Source organism: Epinephelus lanceolatus, chromosome 10, assembly GCF_041903045.1.
Source record: "Epinephelus lanceolatus isolate andai-2023 chromosome 10, ASM4190304v1, whole genome shotgun sequence".
Lineage (NCBI taxonomy): Eukaryota > Metazoa > Chordata > Actinopteri > Perciformes > Serranidae > Epinephelus > Epinephelus lanceolatus.
This window is the reverse complement of record NC_135743.1, coordinates 19053412-19075535: the sequence shown is the minus strand read 5'-3', so window position 1 is coordinate 19075535 and position 22124 is coordinate 19053412. Positions and strand designations below refer to the sequence as shown.

The 22124-nt window shown below is 41.3% G+C and overlaps 1 protein-coding gene across 1 annotated transcript in view; it reads right to left on the bottom strand.

The window, feature by feature from the left end:
* grik3 (glutamate ionotropic receptor kainate type subunit 3) overlaps positions 1 to 21908 on the bottom strand; it is a 135258-nt gene extending 113350 nt beyond the window's left edge. Inside the window, exon 1 of the mRNA XM_033640766.2 lies at positions 21006 to 21908. Within this exon, the coding sequence (XP_033496657.1) occupies positions 21006 to 21120 (115 nt within the window). The 5' untranslated portion in view covers positions 21121 to 21908. The remainder of the gene's footprint in view (positions 1 to 21005) is intronic.
* Between the last annotated feature and the right edge of the window lie 216 nt (positions 21909 to 22124).

The window sequence follows — 22124 nt, the reverse complement described above, 5'->3', positions numbered from 1 at the left end:
ACTGGCTCAGAGGTTATGTGGTTATGTGATGATGACCTCATTACCACAGTAGCATCAAGTGACTGCAGTGATGCATTTATCATCACAGTCTTTGGTAGCCTGCAGAGGTTTTCGAACAATAGTGATTCTGTGGACCAATGTTTAAATATGGCTGTGTATCACCTTCTACTCAAGCAAGTGTTGTTGTGACACAATACACAATCCTATTGATTTCAGGTGCACAAGTATGAAACAATATAATAATCTTAAAAATTATGTGAGGGTTAGGCTGATATATCAAAGTTGGCTTTGTAGAAAATGTCACATCAGTTGTTAGCTGGGCGTGCTCATCAAATGACCCAATAATAAACTTGTATATCTACGTAGCAATGTGCTAGCAAAAGGAGGGCAAGAAGAACAAGACTACTTGCCGATGTTAACATGGATGTAAACAGTGGTGTCGGAAAGTTACGATGGACCCCAATGCACGCTATCAAGCACATGTCCTCTCATCGCACCAGAGACTTGACATTGGATAGCATCAACATACATATTACTCAGCAATCATCATTGCATATCTGTATATCACACATAAATACCAAAGAAAATAAGTAATTATTGATTTAATTGTACAATTTTAATAGTTGATTTATAGTTAGAATAAGCATATTATTTTTTATAGGTGCTACTGACTATTTTATGAAGAAAAAACAGATGACGAAGATGGGTTCACCTTTTTCGAGGACATATATAGCAAATGGCACTGTTTTTAATAATCAATCATAAGGGCCCATTCTCTACCCAACACACTGTTTTGGACCCCCCACCCCATATCTATACCCCTGGTTGTAAATGATCCTTTTTTTAAAATAACTTAACTTGGCAAATGTTTTGTGTGGAAGGAAATGCATTCAATTAAGGCAATGCATTTTTACAAGAAACCTCCACAGGCTACTTCTAAGTTGGACTTCAGCATATATCTCAGAGACTAAGCCTTTCATGGCATTATGTTGTTAAGCATCTATTAATTCTTTGCAAACTCCACCCACATTGCTTCCTATCTAGTTCTGTAATATTAGTGAGCATAAGAAACTGTTTCTGTTTTAAACATCATATCAGCTCTATCATTATTTGGCCTTTGATTTTCAGCCGTGTCTCGATGCTCCAGTTAAGTGATCTGAGCGCACAGCACTGACAGACTCTCTGTCACAACGCTGATTTTTCTCAGAATACGGAATTGCATGTCTTCACAGGCACAAACATGCTCACAGGCACCCAGCTACAGCTTGTCAACAAAATGACATGCCTTACTTTGAACCATGGTGAGTGTATCTGTCTCCAGCAGTGACACATTACCAGGAAGGTGTGAAGCTTTGCAAGGTATTACATATTATTCAGCCCATAAAGGAGGAATATAGTGAGGGTGGACATCGGACTCAGGAGTTATGTTTCCATCAGGAGGTGAAAAAACTCCCATCACTTTTTGCAGTGCTGGAAATACTGTGTATTTAAAGGGACCTACAGTATGTTTACAGAATCACAGCTTGGTGTCTAATATTTTCACAATTATGAATCAGTTTGGGCAAAAAAACGTCAAAACATCAAACATGAGAGAGAGCAGATAGCTTAGTTGTTGAAATGCATGCGACATTCGGCACTTACTGCAGTTCACACGACAACATAAAACTTCCAACATGTTACCACATTATATAACCTCTCTTAGTGTTCAGTTACACCAGCATTTATAAGCAAAATTAATCAAAAATCAATGTATTTGAATGCATCAGAGGGTTTAGTCGTGGTGGCAAAGCACAGCACATTTGCACAGTGCTTCCACATCAGTTTTGGTCTGACATGTGAATTTACACCGGTGACCAACTGTAAATCGTCGGGGTTGTGCTGACCTTTGAGGGAATAGACAGAACTTAAAGGAGTAAGAAATCATATTAGCTATAATGTACACCCCAGTTTTATATGAACCTGCTCTGCAAAATGAGACGAAACACCAAGAGAGCTTTATATTAATCAATTTTGTCATGATTGACCCTTACCAAAACCAACAGTAGCTACTAGGAGTGTATTGGCGTGTAAAGCAAGTTTCATCACAACACAATATTGAATCGATTCCTTGGACAACAAACAATATCTGCTGATATCTCAAAATCTGCCACAATATGATTTCGATTTGATTCAATTCAGAGGCTTGCGATCCATATGAGATAATATCAGAAAATATCCTCATTGTCTTTTTCTTGGCTGCTGAGCATTGTCTGTCTGGAGGTAGCACTGTTTGAATGTTTGACAAGGAGGTGTGCTTGGATGGAAAAGAGGACACAGAGGTGCCATGGGGATTTTAAAATAAAGGCATATCTCAAAATGACAATATGTACCAATGTTTTGTCTTTGCATCCATGAAATTAGATCATTGATCATTGAGTTGATGCAACGATCCAGATCGATGGATCGCTGCAGCCCTCATGGCCATTGCATGAATCGTCACTAAGCTTTCTGCACCATTTACTTCACTATGATGAACTGCCATACTCTACAAGTAATCCGTAAGTGGAATCCAAAAAGCACATTTGTTCATTAACTTCCAGTTTTTAAAACCAATTTCCAATACCCAACCTTATTTAGTATTGCTCATCAACACACACCAGAAGGCAAGCTGACCCTTGTCGATGTGATAAGGCTCTGTGAACACTGCTCCTCTGTTTGGTGCATGACAAAGTACAAAGCATCGCTTGTTGTATTTGTGTTATCAGGATTTTTTCTTCATTCTCTTTGGTCAACACATAACTTAAGGTCAACGTTTACCCTTAATTTGCTCAACTGTTCAAACAGAATCTGCAGAGGCTTAGATTTATCAGCAGCTGTACAAACACTCGAATTAAACTTTCACCTCTTAACCTCATAGTCTTCAAACACCTTGACATGTGCGTGTCTCCATAAGAGCACAGTAATTCTGACATCACCTAGACAATAATCCAAAACAGAGGCTGTACAAGTGATACTGAGTTTATGCAGCAAGATTGAAAATGTTTCAGTTGTCAAAAGATTTTCATCAGAATCATCAGGAGCCCTGAGATCACAAGGGTGTGCTCTGATGCCTCCCCTGCCAATTAAACAGCACACACATTGTTCAGATGTGTCACACACAAAGGGCAACAAAAATCAAACAAAAAGCTGTCAAATTGATCCCCATGCATCATTGTCATGACCTAAATCATTTGACTAATACAAGAAGAATAGAAAATATTCAAGTTCCTCAACCAGTTTGTGCAAAAATGCAATACTATCGCTTACTATATCTTCATTATCTTCCTGTTGCACTCTCAGACAGACACAAACACCCGAGGAGAGCTGGTATAAACCAACATGTCATTTTTACCCTGGTTACAGCACTCTTCAGGGACCCTTGACAAAGCCAATATTTTCTATGAGGCTTCCCTTTCGACGCACCCCTGAACACCTTGACTCATTTCTTGACTGAACAAATGTGTAATGTTACGACAAGCCACTCATCTGCTACAGCCCTCCACTTCTTATGTAAATGCTTGTGGTGAATATGATGGTGGATTTACTTTTCAATACAAGTCTCCTCCAGCACTGTAAAGTCTATCACCCTGTACAAGGCTGACACTGAGTCCTATTTCATTTGAGAGCTGTGACACTATAATCTCTATCAAAGAAATACCAAGGAAAAAGTCATATTTTGCACTAGAAGTCTAGTCAACATATAACAGGTGAAATCTCTGAACCTGTAATAGGCAGATAAAGCAAATGTGCCATTTTACATAGATAGAAGATTACACAAAGCCAGAAGAGCGAGAAAAAGCCAGTGCAAAAGTGAGCCGCTGAAGACCGTCCTTTTTCTTTTGATGTGAGGAAATAAGAATAAGAAATATAAAACAAGGAAAACAAAAGAACAGACACTCGTGAGTGATTTTAGCCAAAGCTTGACAACAGGAAAAAGCCTATTTGGTGAGCAAAAACTCTGGACATGATAAAGCCTGTGGCTGCAGTCACCACGTCTTCGGTAGAAAATAAGATAAAAGCTGGCATGCAGTTAAATGCAATTGCACACATCATAGACAGCGGGCAAGTTATTCTACAAAACACGGGTCTCGTCTTTTACATTTGAAGCTTTACCCTGTAGATGCTGTGGGTGCCTTAAACATTGGGGAATGGCTTCTAGGAGCCAAAACAGCAGAGAGATGTCATTTCATGTGACTTGGTTGAGTGAAAAGCAGCTGCTGTGTTGAGTGACTGTAGGTCATCCCAACTATCTGGTGAGAGGAAAAGCCTTACAGTTATGTGTGGACATGTCAGACCTGCTGTGCCTTTTACCAGAGGCAGAAAGAAGGATCGTTACTTTAAGACAAGACACAGGTGTCTTTCCGTTCCAGACTTTTGCAAAAGAAGACATTAAAAGCATGCTTTGACTCATATGTAACAGGACAGTGATGGACCTGGGACTAAACACATCCCTGTGTGCCTGGATCCTGGACTTTCTGACTTCCAGAACTCCTGAGGTCAAGGTGGGCATCACACATCCAAACCTCTCCTTCTCAAGATAGGTAACCTCCCCCACCCCTGCACCAAGGCTTAGGCTAGAATCTCTAAAACAGAGACATTTGAAAATGCCTGAGTTGCATTTTAGTCTGGACAGGCGGGCACAAAGACTTGGAAATAATAGCGCAGATGCCAACGTTCACTTCCCAGTTGGGTTTTATCAGTCACAATGTGTTCAGCCCAAACATTATAGCTAGGTCTGCATACCTTTTGCTATTTCATCCGTCTTGTGTGGGTACTTATTTCCGGTACCACTCTGATATGTCGCTGTATTTGCTTTGCAACGCCTCCCAGTCTCTTTCAGTCAGTAACTGTTCCACCTTTTTGTTGATCCAAGCAAGAAAATCTCTGGCCTTACTTTTTTCCATCTATGTAGTGTTTTCTGTAACCAAGCAACCAACTGTGGAGTAGACAATCAGCTTTCTGTTTACGTCACCATGTGCATGCCTAGTGATCGTAAATGGTCGTGCGATATGCATTTTCAGGGGTGTTAGTATGGATGGAGATTACTTCTGAAACTGTGGAGATTGTGTCCCTTTTAAAATTAAAACATATTAGTGTGGATGTGGTCATAGTCCCCTGCTACACTCCTTGTACATGCTCGAGTGTGGTCAGGAACAGCTCCAGCTCCATCGTGAAGCGCGCTGATGACTCAGTGGTGAAAGGCTGGATTAGCAACAATGAAGAGAAGGCCGACCTAGAACAGATGGCAAACCTATCACTATGGCGAGAGGCCAACAGCTTCTTACTGAAGATCAGCAAAAAGCAAGGAACTGGTTAGGGATTGTTGGAGGAAGCAACAGAAGAACTTGAAGGGGACACCTCTGGAGAGAGTGTGCAACCTGGGGGTCCACATCTGACATGGTCCACACAAGCAGACATTTTGTCAAGAAAGACAATGCCTTTACAACTAGGGATAGACCAATATGGATTTTTTAGGGCCGATGCCGATACCGATTTTTTTCCATCACCCTTAGCCGATGACCGATTATGGACTGCCGATTTTCTTGAGCCGATAATTGGGGCCGATACTGCTTTTGCTCCCTCAATTTACATCAAAAAAATGATACAATGATAACAAATATTACAGGTCTCAAGTTTAAAATAAGAAACATTTATTGAACAGTAAAAAATACTAAAACAAGATGGAAAGTTGAGGTAGAACAGGTAGAATATTATTATTATTATTATACATTCAAATAAAAAAAAGAGTTCAGTGCTCTTAAATCTTCCAGTAATGTCTTTATAAAATAAACAAATATTTAAGCCGAGCATAAATAAAACAACAACTACTGTACACAGTAGGATTCGCTGCATGTGCACTGCAGGGTCTTCCGGCAACACAGAGCTGCCCGTGGATGCCTGTCTGTAAATCATGCCAGGGAAAAATAAATCCGCAAACCCACGCGCGTATCGGCCGATGCCGATACAAGTAAAAAACTCAAATATCGGCCCGATATATCGGCCGGCCGATGTATCGGTCTATCCTTATTTACAACCTTAGACAGCTTAAGAAATTCAAGAGTTTCTCTGGGGTCCTAAAGACCTCTTCTTTGGTGCTGTGGAAAGAAAGTGTCCCAACAGGGGGCATTACCAATAGGTATGGGAACTGCTCTGCTCAGGACCATAGAGCCCTATAGAGAGAGGTTTGCCAAGCTGACCGTACCATTGAATTGGACAGCTCTGCAGCACACACACTACACCAGCTTCCATACTCAGGTCAAACGCCTCTGTGGCCACAAGTCCAACACAGAGAGACTTGGGAAAATCTTTTGTCCGTCAAGCTTTTTGGGAGGTCGAACTCTGTCCTCTGTATATTTTTGGCCCTGTCTAACACAATATCCTCCTCTGAGCATAGCCCTGTACATTTGCATATTGCGCTCTGGTGTGTACAAAATGTTATTATTTGGCTTGCCTTAAAATGGTGACGTATGTACCATTTTACACATACTCGTACTTTTTTGAATTTTTATCCTTGATATTTCTGTTTGAGTCTTTTTCCACACTAATCCTTTAGCACAGCCCTATGTTTGTGTATGTGACAAAAAAGACCTTCGATTTTGAGTCCAAGAGCACATTTCAGGTCCTAACTCACAACTGCAAGTTCTATAGACTTGCTTAATGTCGGCCAGGGTGTTACAGGTTGGTTGCAATGACACAGGCAGTAGTCTTTAAGAAACTTTAAGAAATTCAAGTGTCCCCAGAGACTGATGCCAGGACATAAAAATAATTAAGACAGTCTATGATTTGATGAGTTCCACACCTTAGGTGTTTCACCCACATAAGCTATATGAATCAATAACCTGGGCCGGAGCCCTCGGAGTGCTTCGTTCTGACTGCTTTAACTTTCAATCATGTCTACCAACTCAATGATTATAAATGCCACGATGGCAATTCTTTTCCAATTGCCTTACAAAAAAAAGACATTACACTGGGCCCATTTGCAGCTTCTGGTGCTGGCAGACAGAGAGAGGGAGAAAGAAGAAGCAGTCCTAGGCATAAATGTTGTCCTGCATTTCTGCAGCCGCCGTGTCAGTTCAACCTTGTATGCATACCATTCTATTATGCATTATCAAAACACGACATCTGTAATGGACTTTTTTTTTTCTTTTCATTGTACATTGTGACCAAGAGATAATTTTCATGCCTCAAAGAGGCAGCACAGTCGAAGAGTTGTTGACTGAACACTATGCATTGAATGTCTGGAAGAGCAATACAGTGTTGTCATGCTAGTAACTTGAATCTCCCTGATGGATGACATTTCTATGACACATCCCTTTCATATGGAAACATTTCAAGTGTCTGCATTCTGAGAAGCAACAGGAACAGTCTAGCATCGCATGACGTATTCTTTGACACGAAAATAAGATGGCAGCACCCCGGACACTGAGGCAGAATGGGGGACAATTATGAAGCACCGTGCAATCAAGGGGGTCCCTGTCAGGCTGAGCGGGGTCTGATGAGCCACTGTGTCACTCCGGAGCTCCAGGGCTCCACAGCTAATCAACCACCAAGGAGGGGCTTGAGGGGCGCGATCACTCAAGCCCTCCATCACCACGCGGGGAGGAAGGCAATCACCAGCCCATTTCCATGTGCTGTTATTCCCACCCCCCACCTCCGACTCTCAAATCAAGGTGCACAGATGACCAGGGAAGCACTGGATAGAGCCAAAGGTGACTGGTGGGTGCAATCAAATGAAGTGTGAAAAAAAATGAGACGAAAGAAAAGGAAAAGTAAGAACAAAACTTGGCTGTGCGAGTGGTTTGTTCAAGCCATTTAATATCTTTAAATAATCATAAATGGATTGGAAACATGAGGGGAACAGATTGAATGAGGCTCAATTGCTCTCCAACCAGCAGCTCATAAGATCCCTGTGATTGGACATGCAAATTGAAATGTAAGTCTTGTAATACAGTGCGTTGGGGAGACAGAAGGGGTACGGGTCAGGAAAGGTGAGAGGAGGGAGTTCTCATTTTACCCTGGCAAGGGATTAACACAATGAGCATATGTTAGCAGAGTCACATCTTCAGTCTGGTAAGAAAAGAGGAAGAGCAAGTGAATGAAACCCAAACAAAAGCTTATCTTTCACCCTCTTAAGAGAACACGACTTCAAATAAATGGTTATTTCTTTTCCAAGGAAGGGAAGATGGGTAATAGAAGAAGGAGACAAGACATGGGGATGAGGGGGCTCCTCTTCTATCACCGTGATACGTATAATGTGAAACAAAAATGAATTAATAAACAGACAAAAGTCTGACAGCCCAGCAGCTTGATAGCACTCTGACTTCACAGATGCATCACAGCACGTAATTGGAGGTAATACCTCCTTCTGTCCTCTGTTTTAAGTTTGACAGTGGCTTGAGAGGCTCCCCACACTAATAGGCTCCACTCAGAAAAGCACATAGACACACGCCAGGCTCATACTGTCATCTCATACTGTCCTCCAGTGCTTAGACGGAATATTGACAGAGGTATTGGATCCATCTGGGCTCGGGTCAGCCACCATTGCAGGCTGGAAATCCAGCTCACGAACCCTGCTGATTGTCCCTTGGCCACCTAAAGGCTCTGATAGAGAGGAAAAAAGATCATATTCCTCAATTTTAAAGTCATCCCTCCTTCTTGTTGGGTTAAACCTTTGATTTTCCACCATGCTGGATACAGGAGACATTATGCACATCTAACAAAGGGAATGTACAATTCTTACAATATCTCTATAATGCTGGAGTCTGTATCAAACTAGGTCTCTACTTTAATTTTGCATTAGGGCTGAAAGTAAACAAGTAGTTTTATCATTGATTAACATGTTGAATTATTTTGGGCTGCAACTACTGATTATTTTATCATTCATAATGGGTCTATTATTTTCTTGATAGTCTGGACTATGAAATGTCAGAGAGCAGTGAAAATATAATTAAGTATAATTTCACAAAGCCAAAAAATAGACAGTTGAGATATTGGGGGAAGTTTGTTTTTGCTTAAAGAAATTAAATCCAATGTAATGTCACCAGTTCATTTTCTGACTAATCAGATCAAATAAGTGTTTCAGCTTTAGATTTTTTTTGACAAATTGGTTACTTCATGTATAAAGAGCTACGATAAATGTTAGATGTCAGTGATAAGATGTGTAGTGACTAACGAACCAAACTACAGAAGTAAGAATGTATCAATTAACTGGCTGAACATCGGTATCGGCCAATATCATCCTAGCTGATTGCCATCGGCCTATCAGCAAATAAGATGATGTTCACTAATGGCAGTGGCCGATATTACTCTGTTGTGACACATCAGCTTTGTGCAGGCTAAAAAGCAGGGCTCGAAACTAACGGCATCACGCTATCTGGGGACAATCGCAAACACGTTTGGGACAACAGAGATCTTTGACGAGATGAAAGGACATAGTCAACTCACTATCAACATGTCAGGGGACGTACCCTATTGCTTTCCTGATAATGCTACATTGTGAACCACACATCCATTTTGAAATTGGCAGGAGGAGAGCTAGTTAGATTTAGCTGTTAGCAGCTAGTGGCTGCAACTAACAGTTTATGAAGGTTGCGCAGAGTTGTTTTATGATACGTTCAAGGTCTACTCAGTAAAAATTACTACTGGGCGAAGGTAAATTCTAATGTTATCATGATATGTTAAAATACAATCCTGTAAAATGTATTTTTTGACAAGAAACTTGAATTTATACAGTGTTTTGAAGGAAAAAAATGTAGATGTTTTCACAGCAATAAAAAAATAGATATTAGAGAATTAGGATATTTTCATTTAATTTCATTTTTTAAATTTCTTTCGCTCATGTCCATGCGCAGCAATTAACGTCACAATCAGAACAACTCTAATACATATTCCACGACCAAAAAGAAGCAGGGAGAAGAAAACTATATATACATATATATATATATATATATATATATATATATATATATATATAGCAAAAAGGCTTCTGAGGCATTTTAGGTATCATAAATTTGTATGGTCAAGTGCTCATTCAAAGGTAGTATAATGAAGGACTGAATGACTTTTAAATAGTTTATTTTTTTAACATAATGAAGATTTCTTTGTTTCCCTGGCACAAAAGAGGAAATAAATAACAACAAAAACAACATATACAACAAAACATCAGTATCAGCTAAACACTGGCATCGGGTTCTGCCCAGAATTTCACAACTGGTGCATCCCTACAAAAGAGTATTGAATTTATGATGATATGAACGATAATACCAATGACAATGTAGCAATCAGTTGTGTTTTTACTGAATTAATGACTTAAAAATAGATTTTCTGTTGACTGACTAATCGATTATTTGACTGATCATTTCAGCCCTTTCTTAAATTGCTTCATTAAGAGATTGCTCACTTGCTCTGCGGATTGTAGGGCTGTGCTCTCCAGTACTACAGTTCTACAATAGGAACGGTCCTAACCACATTTGAAGTAATTACCCCTCTGGCAGACAGCCGATCCATATGTGAACAGTGCAGAGGGAGGCTGAGCAGGACATTAAGTGCACATTAATTCTGTGATGCCAGTATGATGCCAATTATTTTAAATGTGGTCAGTGTTCTGATGGTTATAAATTTCTTCAACTACCAATCAGGCTAACAAAAGCTCCTTGGTATAAATGGAAAATGCAGTGGAAAAAGGCACATGTAGAGGAAAAGCATGATTAGCTATGTGGTTGTTCAAACAGAAGTAACAGGAAATCTGTACTGTGAAGTGGATTTGAATTAAAAGCTGTATCGTATGTGCACAGTAGAAATGTTATCGAGAGGTATAATGGCGTCATGATGGTTATAGATGTCCATATTTGCCACCATTAGAACCCTTGCTCCCGCTTACATACAGTTTGTGACATTTCTAATTGACCTTTCAAGACATTTAGAATATTGACATTTCTCAACCCTGTGTTGCACTCTACATTATTTTTCCATAGATTAGTAAGTCTACACATGTAATTACAGTAAAGAATTATTTTACTTTTTCATGTTTGGACTCACAGTTGCTTTGTTTTCCATTTTGGTGTCACCTAAAATTACATGAAACGTCTATCACAAGAGATCAGGCTCAGGTTTTGCAAACACACACACTCTACCACAGTTTATTAATAAAGACACTAAATATCCTGCATGTTAAAAATAACAGCAACTCTATTTTTAAAGACAGCAGATTATATTTATGTTGTTTTATGGCATCTCTGACTAAAATGGGAGGCAAGACGGACATGCATTGTTTGCTTTACCAATGAAAATAATCAGCCTAATACACTGCAGATGTCTCATTAAATTTGCATACGATTATTGCAGCATTACTTCAATTGATCCTTTTCATCAAACCAGATAATACTTGCTGATTGCAGATTAGTTTGGCGCGGGCAAATTTCATGGTGTTATTTTCACTCTTGGTGAAAAGCAATTAGGAGCGTAGCTTGTATTCTGCCAGGTTTTATACAGAAATTAGCCAGCTTTCACAAATTTAACTCTCCTTTATTTCTCTGGATGAGGAGAAACACAACGTTGGGGTTGAGGGGTTAAAAAGGGGGGATTATAAATGGAGTTGCATTTTCTTTTTGTCCCTTTTTTGAATTTTGATCAGTTGATGTGGGGAATACTATGGAGGAAAGGGAAAAGGAGGGAGTGAAAAGCACACATACCCCCACAATATATAAGCCTGTTGTATAAATATCAAAGATATACTGTATTTAATAGTTAAAGGCATTAAAATGGTTGCTTCTAAATTATAAGAAACTATTTTTATAAGTTTAAATTAAAGGTGGCTGCAGTGACAAAACAACAAACTGATCACTGACAGAACATAAAAACACTTGAGGCTTGGAAACATGATTTAGGAACAAAACAATCAGAGGCTTAATTTTCTATTAACTCTGCAATAACTGATTTGATAAAAAAACAAACAAAAAAAGAAATTCTGGTTAGATGAATAATCACACGCCATAATCTCCACCAGTCATAGTCTACTTTGCCAACTACGTGAGCTGTGGTTACTATGACAGCCATCCCTAATCCTCAAACCTTCCGAACCTGCAGGACAGTTAACTTACTGCATTCCCTGGCTTTACATTAAAGACCCTAATTCATACAAGCATCACTAATAGCTTTACTAAAATGTACCGCCAGCCTCAAACCGCCCACAATCTCTTCTCCCTCCTCTCGTCTTGCCTGTCAATGATAATCTCTGTCTTGTTCCATATATCTGAGGCTGGTCACATGCAGACAAGCTGTCCTCAGATGAGTCACGGGGGAACGTTTTGCGGTTAACCGCACTGCTCTCCGGGGGCGACCTGGACAGTAGATCGGCAGCCGGTAAAACATTTGCTGAGACAGGAGAGACCATCCCAGATCGTCTTGCCTGCACACACAGTGCGAGTGCTGAGTGAAATCTTCTGGGTATTGGCTGTGTTAACTAAATTGACATTGGCTTTCAACCTCCTGGCTATCCATCAGTGGAGGGATGAGCACAGGGGCTAGAGAGGTAACCCCCGAGTCTTATGCACTTCCTGCGGTCGTCCTCACATTTGTTACCGCCGGGATAAGCAGAGACGGAGAGGAGGAGGAAAAAAAAAAGATGTGGGAGGTAGAATGTGGAGGAAAGGATCTCTGTTTCCCCCCTCCCTGATATTTTTGGTGATAGTCATTCATTTGTAGTGGTTTTGGCCTGAAGAGGTTTGTCTTATCTGTTCCTTCTCTTCCTCTCCGGGGGGAAAATAGAGGGTGAGTCTTCTCTAGCCTACTCTCTCACAGTTGATTAGTAACTCCTGCTCTACCCCTACGCTCCAGGGATTCTATGCCAGCTCTCCTTATACATCCCCTTGTCATGCACATACTCACACTTCCCCTCTTTCTCTCTCCCCGTCTCTCCTAAACACACACACTCATGAGCACACATCTCCCTACAGTCATGGGACAGCAATTCTGAGGGAATCACACAACCAAGACCTGACATTTCTAACAATGAGAGCTTGATTAAAAGGGCAGAATGAAACAGTGTCATCCTCCATTCATTGTCCTTAGCCCAAGTTAAATAGGATTTAAACCTGTGCATTGCTGCTGATACCTCCACTGTCAATCCCTGATTGCTTTAAAGCAGTGAGAAGAAAAGGTCCTGTTATTGTAATGCAGGTGCGTAACAGTATGCTACCGCGATGTCAGAGGTGACCAAGTTTACACAGAGCGTCTGGGAATAGATAAGGATGACGCTAACGCAGGGAGGGAGAGCAAAGCTAATGCTGCTCCGGTGAATGCCATGGTGTTTGAAAGGCACAGGAATAAAGCTTAGTTTTATCTGGCTTGGGGCAACACACAAAAGGCGCCAGCATTGCAACGTGGCGGGTTTTAAAATTGGGATCAAAAGGTTCAAGCTAATTAACAAGCTAAATAAGAGTCCCCTAGCTTCATCTATGTAACCACCCTCGCTCTTTCTCCCTCCCCTCTGTGTCTTCTGCTGCAGCTCTCTGTGCGCCCATGCCGCCGTGTGTGTGCGCGCGCCTCTTGCCAGCATATACAGTGTGTCTGGAAAAGTGAAGACAAATTGCTCCCCGTGCTGAAATGCAAAAAAATAATCACCAAATTACCTCCAACATCACTCTAATTAACTATGTTATATTGCTAGCATGACCCTGAGAGCGAAATGCCCCGTGATCAAGCATTGTTCAAACTGTTTTGATGTTATTCGACTTTTTCCAGTCGAGCCCCGAGGAGGGCTGAGATGGGAGAGTCAAATAGAAAGGACAAGGGCACATAATAAAGACAAATGGCTAGAGCATGAAATTTGATTCATTGCCTTGGTATAGAAACATTCACAGGGAAATGGCCAACATTGACATGCCATGAATTTCAAAACGCTGTCAAATCCAAAAAAAGCACACGTCCTGCTATAATGACATTGAGTCCCTGAGGGGCCTGCGGGGGGACTCGGGCAGATTGTGGACCAGATCAATCAGGCTGTTGTTTCTGACGGACGTTTCCATGTGGAGCTGTGTGCAGGTGTTTAAAGGGTCACTTCACCCAAATGACAAAAAAATCTTACTCTAATGTTCTCGAGTCAGGATGAGTGTGGACACCATTATCTGTATCTGTTCAACCAACGAAACTATCTGCAGCTTTACTTAAATGGGCGGGGTTTAAACCGGAAGTGGGTGGGGATTAACCAGGAAGTTGTTATTTTCAGTTGTTAAATTCACATTTAATAACTTGATCAAAAGTTGCTGTAAATATTTTTTTTATTGAAAAAATATTTACAGATAAGCCTCACAGTTCAGCTGCAGATCTTTGATTTCAGCAGTAACAAGAGATTAAACACAGCTACTCATTTAGGGCTGACACTATATCATATTACGATAACAATATCATTGTGATATCCACAGAATATTTGAAAATAATAATATAAATAATAATGCTATCAGTCAAATTCATCTTTAACTTTGTTTATTGTGTGTTTTGTCTCTTCATTTGGTGAATTAATTACACTCAAAATCTGTGTGTAAGGAGGTGTAGTGAAAGACAAAGTCAGACTGTCTTAACTTGATTTAAGAGGCGCTGGATTATTGACACGATATCATAAGTGTATTATAAATATAATATCAATATTCATTCTTTTTAATATCACGGTTATTGTCAATGCCGCTATATCATGACAACCCGATACCCAAATGAGATTTTTACTTCGTCATGAGTTTGGTTTATTTTATTATCAGTACCCAATACTCATTTCATCCGAGCATCTAGCTCAGTTCTCGTACTGAGCCATGCAGAAATTTTTGGTCTATTGCCTCAGGTGTTGAGATATCCTTTGTCTTTTGGAAGATATTTTAGGATTTTTCTTTCACTGTTCTAAAAACGTCTCCATGGCCTTTACCTCAACTATCTGACCTCAGCTCTCCAACCAACAAGCCAACACTACAATTTCCTCTCAGAACAGTCTCAAGTGGTTTCTTACTTGTTACTGTCGTTTACCTCTTGGCTTTTAATTAAGTTCTGTTCTGTGTATTTCATTATAGTTTCATCCTTTCCCTGTGCTACTTTCATCAGATGTTTCCTGTATTGATTTTATAACCTTATTATTTTGCCTGTTGTAATGACCTCTGCCAAGAAGGTAATGTTTTCAGTTTGGTGTGTTGTTTTTTTCTTTTTGTCTATCAGCATGATTATGGAAAAACTACCGACGTGATTTTTGTGAGACTTTGTGGGAGGGTGCAGCACAGCCTGAGGAGGAGCGGTGTGGATCCGAATCACAGGGCGGGATACACAGATTATTTTTCACTTTCTTTAACATTGGGCATTTGGCCTTTGCTGAGGTCTGCGCTCTCTGAGCACCTTTCTAGTTTACTCATTGTTTTGGTCTCACTGCATTCTCTTATTTGAATCCTGTGAAGCACTTTGTTGGCCTTGTGCTAAAAAGATTGTATTGTCTATGTATAAGATTTCTGGCACATCCCAATACAGAGGCAGCATAAGGAGTTTTGCTCTTGGTGCTCACAGCATTGAAAAATGGCATTTTAAGAAAATCTAATAGCATTGTGTCGTGTAGAAACAACGTCCAGGTTACTCTGGATAATCACTGTTTTTGTTGGTACTTCTTTTTGCAAAGAAATAGTCCCTGTGAAAACTGTTTAAAGTGCGATATAATGATTATCTAGAGTAAAACTAAAATGGCTGACATGTAAATTTTCAATGCTGTGAGCCTCACAAACAAAATGCCATTCACCTGCATTGACCTAGGGTGGAAGTAGACACAATAGAGGCGATATCTCAACACCAAAGCATATGAAACCAAAACTATCTGCATGGGATTAGCGCCACAGATCAATGAGAAGAAACGTTTTGTAATCTGGACACACTGACCCTTTAAGCTCCTGCTCATCCCCAAATAGTTACAAATAATAACCGATGAAACACTGTCTGCAAAATATCTCCCATCTTTATGACAGCAAAGTGATGTCCTCATGTTTTGAATGAAAAAGATGAAATGTATAGCCATAAGGAACTCGGCCCTTTATTTATTTCAATCGGCATCAGAAGCATATGCTTGCAGCAGACCTTTCACTGCAGAGCACCCACTTTGTAGTACGATATGAAAACACCATCTGGTGTGTTAGCAGCGGCTAGGCTAAGCTAGCTGGGGCTAGATGAGGCCCTGCTGTGTCACAGGATTATCTTACTGGTTGGTAGAGTCGCTCTATTAGCCTCTAGTGGCTTGGATTATTGGATGATCATTATTATGTGTGACTGAACAAGAAGCTAAGTACCTGCACTTCCTTGATGCAGTTAAGTCTTGTTAGTGTTAGTGATCGGACACATTATGAGCACATTTTCAGAGCGTTACACATTTATTAAACCTCGTCTCAGACGTGGCGCACACTGTTTATTTAATGCATTTTGACTTGGACTCGCACAGTGCGTTTAATACATGTTGACTGGCTTTACCGTCTTAAAAACAGGCGCTGTGCTCCGGAAAAGACAGACTATAGCTCGCCTGGAGCACATATTTGTTTGTGGAAGTAGAATGTTCCTTTCTAACGCGTCTAAACAGGATCACAGGCGAGTACAGAAGACAGCGCATTCAGAGACGGGCCCTCTGCTCAACAAAACGAACATCTGCCGTTTCTCATCAGCAAGATTGAAGCTAATGACGAGCCGCGAGTGTGCTGACAGAGAGAATGGAATTGGATTGTGTACAAGAGGCCCAGTGAGACCAGACATATGTTTGGGAAAATGTTGTGGATGGAGTACGGCTTTATATAGAGTGTGTGTGTGTGTGGAAGGTAAGATACAGATGCCCAAGACTGGGAGAGGCGGAAAAGAGGCCCCTGCTATTTCTTTTGCAGTTCATTTATCCGTCCATGTTTATACAAGTGGATGAAGGGGGAGTGTGTAAGCGCAGGTAAAACAACCGTTGTATTCCTCCCCCTTCAATCTCTGCTTTCGCGAACAGATAATGGAATTACACATCAAAGAAGCTTCTCCCTGTATCCAATTCTTCTGTGACCTCTACCAGCCTTTGTTCATATTCACCACGACAACTCCCCAGCCCCAAGCCTCCACCAGCAGGCTTCTCCCTGCTTCCTCTCTCTGTCTAGGGAGAGATTAAATTTAGATGAAAATGAAATATTCATTTCCACTCAGCAACTGATGGCCATCTTAATTTGATACAACTTTTGATGCAACATCTCCCCATTGTTCTTTTTCATCACCAAACACTTTTTTTTCATGTCCTTCTCCTCCCTCTCTTTGCCAGCCATACCATCCTCCTGTGGGTAATTCTCTATACAAGCAGCCCTTTGGGTTTGACTTTGTTAAAAGCAGAATTGCAAAGTACCATTACAGCTTTTCGCGGTCTCTTGAAATATGTCTGAGTCATTTCAGATGAGACATTTGCACAAACCCCGGCGAGGAGGATCTCGGGGAGCATGCGAGTGGAGAGTGCACTCTCTCTATAGCTCGCTTGAAGAGTTAATCACATGAAAACTTCTCAGTCTCTCTCCGCCGCTGGTGCGGGGATAAAGACAAGCCTCTGAAGTGGCTCTGTGTTTGCAGACTTCAGCCAAAGTGGTGACCACAAACCCGATTTATCCCACTGAAGCTTGTGAGTGGTCACACTGCATACAGCTTCGAGTGCCGCACATTTGTCTGCTTACATTTAAATGTTCGGGCTGTTTCACACACAATAATTAAGTCTGCAGTCATGGCTGCCCAAAGCATTTTAGGGGAGGCTGAATGAAAAATGCATGTGACCAGGTGTTGTCGGGGCAGAGCGAGGAGCTAAGGAAATGAAATCAACATGAAATCATGAGGGAAATTGATTAACTGGCACTGATTAAGTGCTTTAAGTATTAGGTAGATAAAGTAATTGATTATTCAATAAATCCCTGTCAGGCAGTGAATAACCTCACCGAGAGAGAAAAGAGACAACAAATGATGAATTAGTTTCATCAATCCACAGCTGAAAGAGACAGTGTACAATAATCTGTCATTACTGTACGTCTTATCAATCGATGTACGCCGTGAATACATTTTCAACTGATCAGAATTGGGCAATCCCCATCTGATGGAGAAGAAAGCAAATGCATGTGTGGAAATAAATCAACTGTGCAGATAGAATGCTGCACACTGAGGTTACAGAACAAAGCAATGAAGAGCAACAATCATATTCAACGAAATAATCAGTGCTGTGCGTCTTATTCCATGCTGGCAAATGTACAAATTATCTACAGACACATGCTAGCTTCTGAGAGAAAAATTACATCCTCCAGCTCTTTGGTCTTTATTATAACAACATTGCATTATCTACCGAAATGGTTCCTAGATGAGATGAGAGGTTGCAAAACATGTCAGGATGGAGGGAAATTTACGAAAGGCAGGCAGAGGGAGACTAAAGAGAAGCACAGCGTGTAAGTGAACAAATACAGGAGGAGCAGTCTTTTATTTCCTCCAACAAATAGACGCTGCAGAACGAGACAGAGCGACCATCTGGCCTCAACTTAGAGCAGTGCACTGTAAAAGCACTAAAATCAATGGCAACAACTCTACCTTGGATGCCCACCATTACCCAGATGGTGTGCTTGGAGAAACTGCATAGGCCACCTAACCAGGAGCAGACACAGACACAGACAGAGAGCACCATGCTCAAATACCACCGCCCACCTCGATGATTTTCACTGGTTTGTTTGTGTTGGTAACCAGTGCTGAGGAGCAACGTTGGCCGCCGTGCGCTGACTAAAAGATAGCCCTGTGTTGGTTTTCGCAGGGCGGCTGTGACACAGAGCGCACGCACACTTGCACACCAAGTACCAAATTTAAAAAATAAGGGGGGGTGGACAAAAAGGCCCACTACACACCCACTCAAAAAGGCGCTCATCCTTAAACGAGTCAACAGACTGTGAACGTCCTCGCACAGAAAACACCACCAGTATGTGTGCAATAATACACATAGTGCATATTTTATGCACACCCTCCAGCTTATCCACTAATAAAACTGATAAAATTGTATGAATGCAATTATGTGAAATATTGCTACATATGTCTTGTTATTTCCACCCAGGCCTATTTTTTAAGTGGACAAAATGGATGCACACATGGCCGGTGTATGCTTTTAAAGATCATATGAAAACATGAGCTTTTATAATTTTTTTTTCTTTTGGCATTGAGGCAAATTCAGCAACCTTCTCTCGCATGTCCCCTCTCCTCAGCTTGTCAAAATACAATCTTAGGAACACACAAGGAAAAAAAAACCAAACACAAACTGCTCCTGCACCGCAAGCAATGATAGATTCTATAAAAAGCAATAGTGCGACTGTAGCACATTTCAAGGTAAATTTGTCTCAGCACTTTGACATTTTTAAAAACAAAGCCTGTCAAGTCTATTTCAGGTCTTCATTTGAGTTGCTGCCACAGTTAAAACACGGGGAAAAAAATGTTCTTTTGACCAAATGATTTCAGTTCACATCAGTAGAAAGAGAGATTTAAGGGATTTATGCGCTTTCTGAGACATCACCAAAGTCCATACGCGGCGATGTCAGAGGAGTCATGGCTCTTCAGAGTGCAGCAGTCAATCACAGGGACATCCTGGGCCTGCCCGACAGCTGCTTATGATGCTCAGCACCAAACGCTCCTCTACAGTCTTACACTTTATTCTCTTTCTGTTGAATCTCCCCCTTATTTCATTTGCATTAAATACAAAGAAGGCTTGACAGCATTCACTCAGGTTTATAGAGCTGTAAAATGCAGCTATACTTCACCCTGTTAAAGTCTAATAACTTTAATTTGAATAAATGTACCTCAGTGACCTCCCACTGAGTCTGACAGGAATTGTATTGCAGAACCAGAGTGGTGATTTGCAGGTATGCCACACTAAAGACAGCTGCTTTGGAAATGCCATTTACCACTGTTAGAGAGCTGAAATATAGAATATGCAATTTTATAACATTTCCATCATTTCTACCTCCAAGACAAAATAAAAATCTCCATGTTATAAGATGCTCACTGCCTGCCTGCCTGCATCCCGGCTCTTGTAGTGCTATGTTAATGTGGGCCAATGCCATTTTTTGAGTAATTGTCCTGCATGGCACTCCGCCAAATGTCAAAAACGATTTGCCTCATGACAAAAACCGTATTGATCTTCATTCTGCTCCTGTCTCTTGGCGGCGCAAAATGTTTCATCGCATCGCCAGGCTCCGAATGACAATTCTCACATTGTTCCTCAGTGAGTGATTGGGAAAAAGACAAGGGCTGCACAGAGAGCTGCTTCTGCTTTTTGTCTCACGTGTGTGTGTGTGTGTGTGTGTGTGTGTGTGTGTGTGTGTGTGTGTGTGTGAGAGAGAGAGAGAGATCAGGAGGGAGGACTCTGTATTTAACTTTGATTGTGTGTGCACTTTGTTTATAATATAAGATCAAACTTATCCATCATGAATAAATTATTGTTTGAAACTTTCCCATGCTGTATTTTTTAATTTGACACTGTAGCTTTTAATTTAGCAGACTGTCCTTAAATGCTAAAACTTGGTCCCAGAAGGCATGGCAATGAGCCTGATTTTAGCTGGTGACTCAACATGCTGGCTGCAGAAAATGGAACAGACAAAGCAGAGTGCATAGAGGTCACACTAACCCACTATATTTCATCGCATGCTCTCTGAGTGGAGAAGGCATCCTCAATTTTACAGGCAATCGTTTGCGATAATGCTCTGCTCTCTTGTTGCTCACTGCTTGCCCCTATTTTAAGTCAAATGAAAATCCACACACGACCCGAGTGAGGCGAGTAAATGGAGAGGACTGCTCATTTACTCCAAAAACTCCCCGCTGCCGCTGCGAACGCACGGGCGAGGACCCGCACCGTGACGAGCGCGGATAGGGAGCAACTTTCAAGGTTATAATACAAACGTGTGTGTGTGCGCGTGTGTGTGTGTGTGTGTGTGTTGATGTAAATGTGGACAACTTACCTATTCGAATAACATGAGGCATCCCGTTAGAGTAGTGAATCCAAAAGAGACATGCAATCAGCGATGTCCAGTATTCCCAAATCGCACTCCGGGGAGACAGCCAAGTATTTCGCATTGTTGTAAAGTCGCGGGATCCACTTTTTAAAATTCCAAAGACGACTCAGAATTGCTCATCAAAACTGAATTCGACGGAGCATATATGGATTTGGGTGTCTGCGACAAATTTGCGCTCATTGTACTTGGTGCAACATTCTCTCAGGTTTTTTTTTTTAATTCTTCCTGTTACTCACAAGTCTGAGAGCGGCTCGATCAGGATGAAGCCCCCCAGTCCCTCACAGGCGGATCAGTGATACACCTGCGAACGCAGGCTGCTACAATTAGCCTGCAGGAGTCTCTGTATCCCCTCCTACCGCCGATGCTATCTGTCTACTGGCAAGTGCCACGGCAACAGCCGAGCCGGACTCCCGCACCGCTGTGGAGGAGGAGAACTGCGCCTGCGGAACTTTGGGTCGCCTCGAACGATCCTGTCGCCCCGAAACACAAACACAGAAAAGCGTCACGCGATGAGTGCTCAGGGATATCAGCGCACTTCACACATTCAAAAAAGGCTTTCTGCAGTTTAATCACTCCAGTCCGCTCAATCCCAGTCGTGAAACAGTTCATATAACACAGAGGTACTTTGTGAAGGTGGGGAAGCCGCTCCGCGACGCGACGCTCCCCTCCAGTTGCGCACGGTGATGGCACGAGGCTGGTTATTGAAGAAGGTCCAAATGTGTTCAAAAAGGCTCTTTGTTACACAGTGTGCGTTAAAAAAAAGCTTGTAGTTTGTGCTGGATGGAAAGGCAGTGCAGAAAGCCGTGCATCTGCGTGCGTCTGACGACCCTCCTTGCACGGTGCCACTAGAGGCACGCGTCGTTACGCATACTTGTCAACTATGTCCAAGAAGTATTTTATGAAGGTGAGAGGGATCCGAATAATGACCCGGTTCTCTACTTTACCACTTGTTGTGTACACATGCAGCATATCTGTTAAATTCATATTTTACATAATGTGATAGGGTTTGTGTGATTTTAAATGTGTGATGGAGATTTTTTTCTTATTTATTACACTGAGATGGAA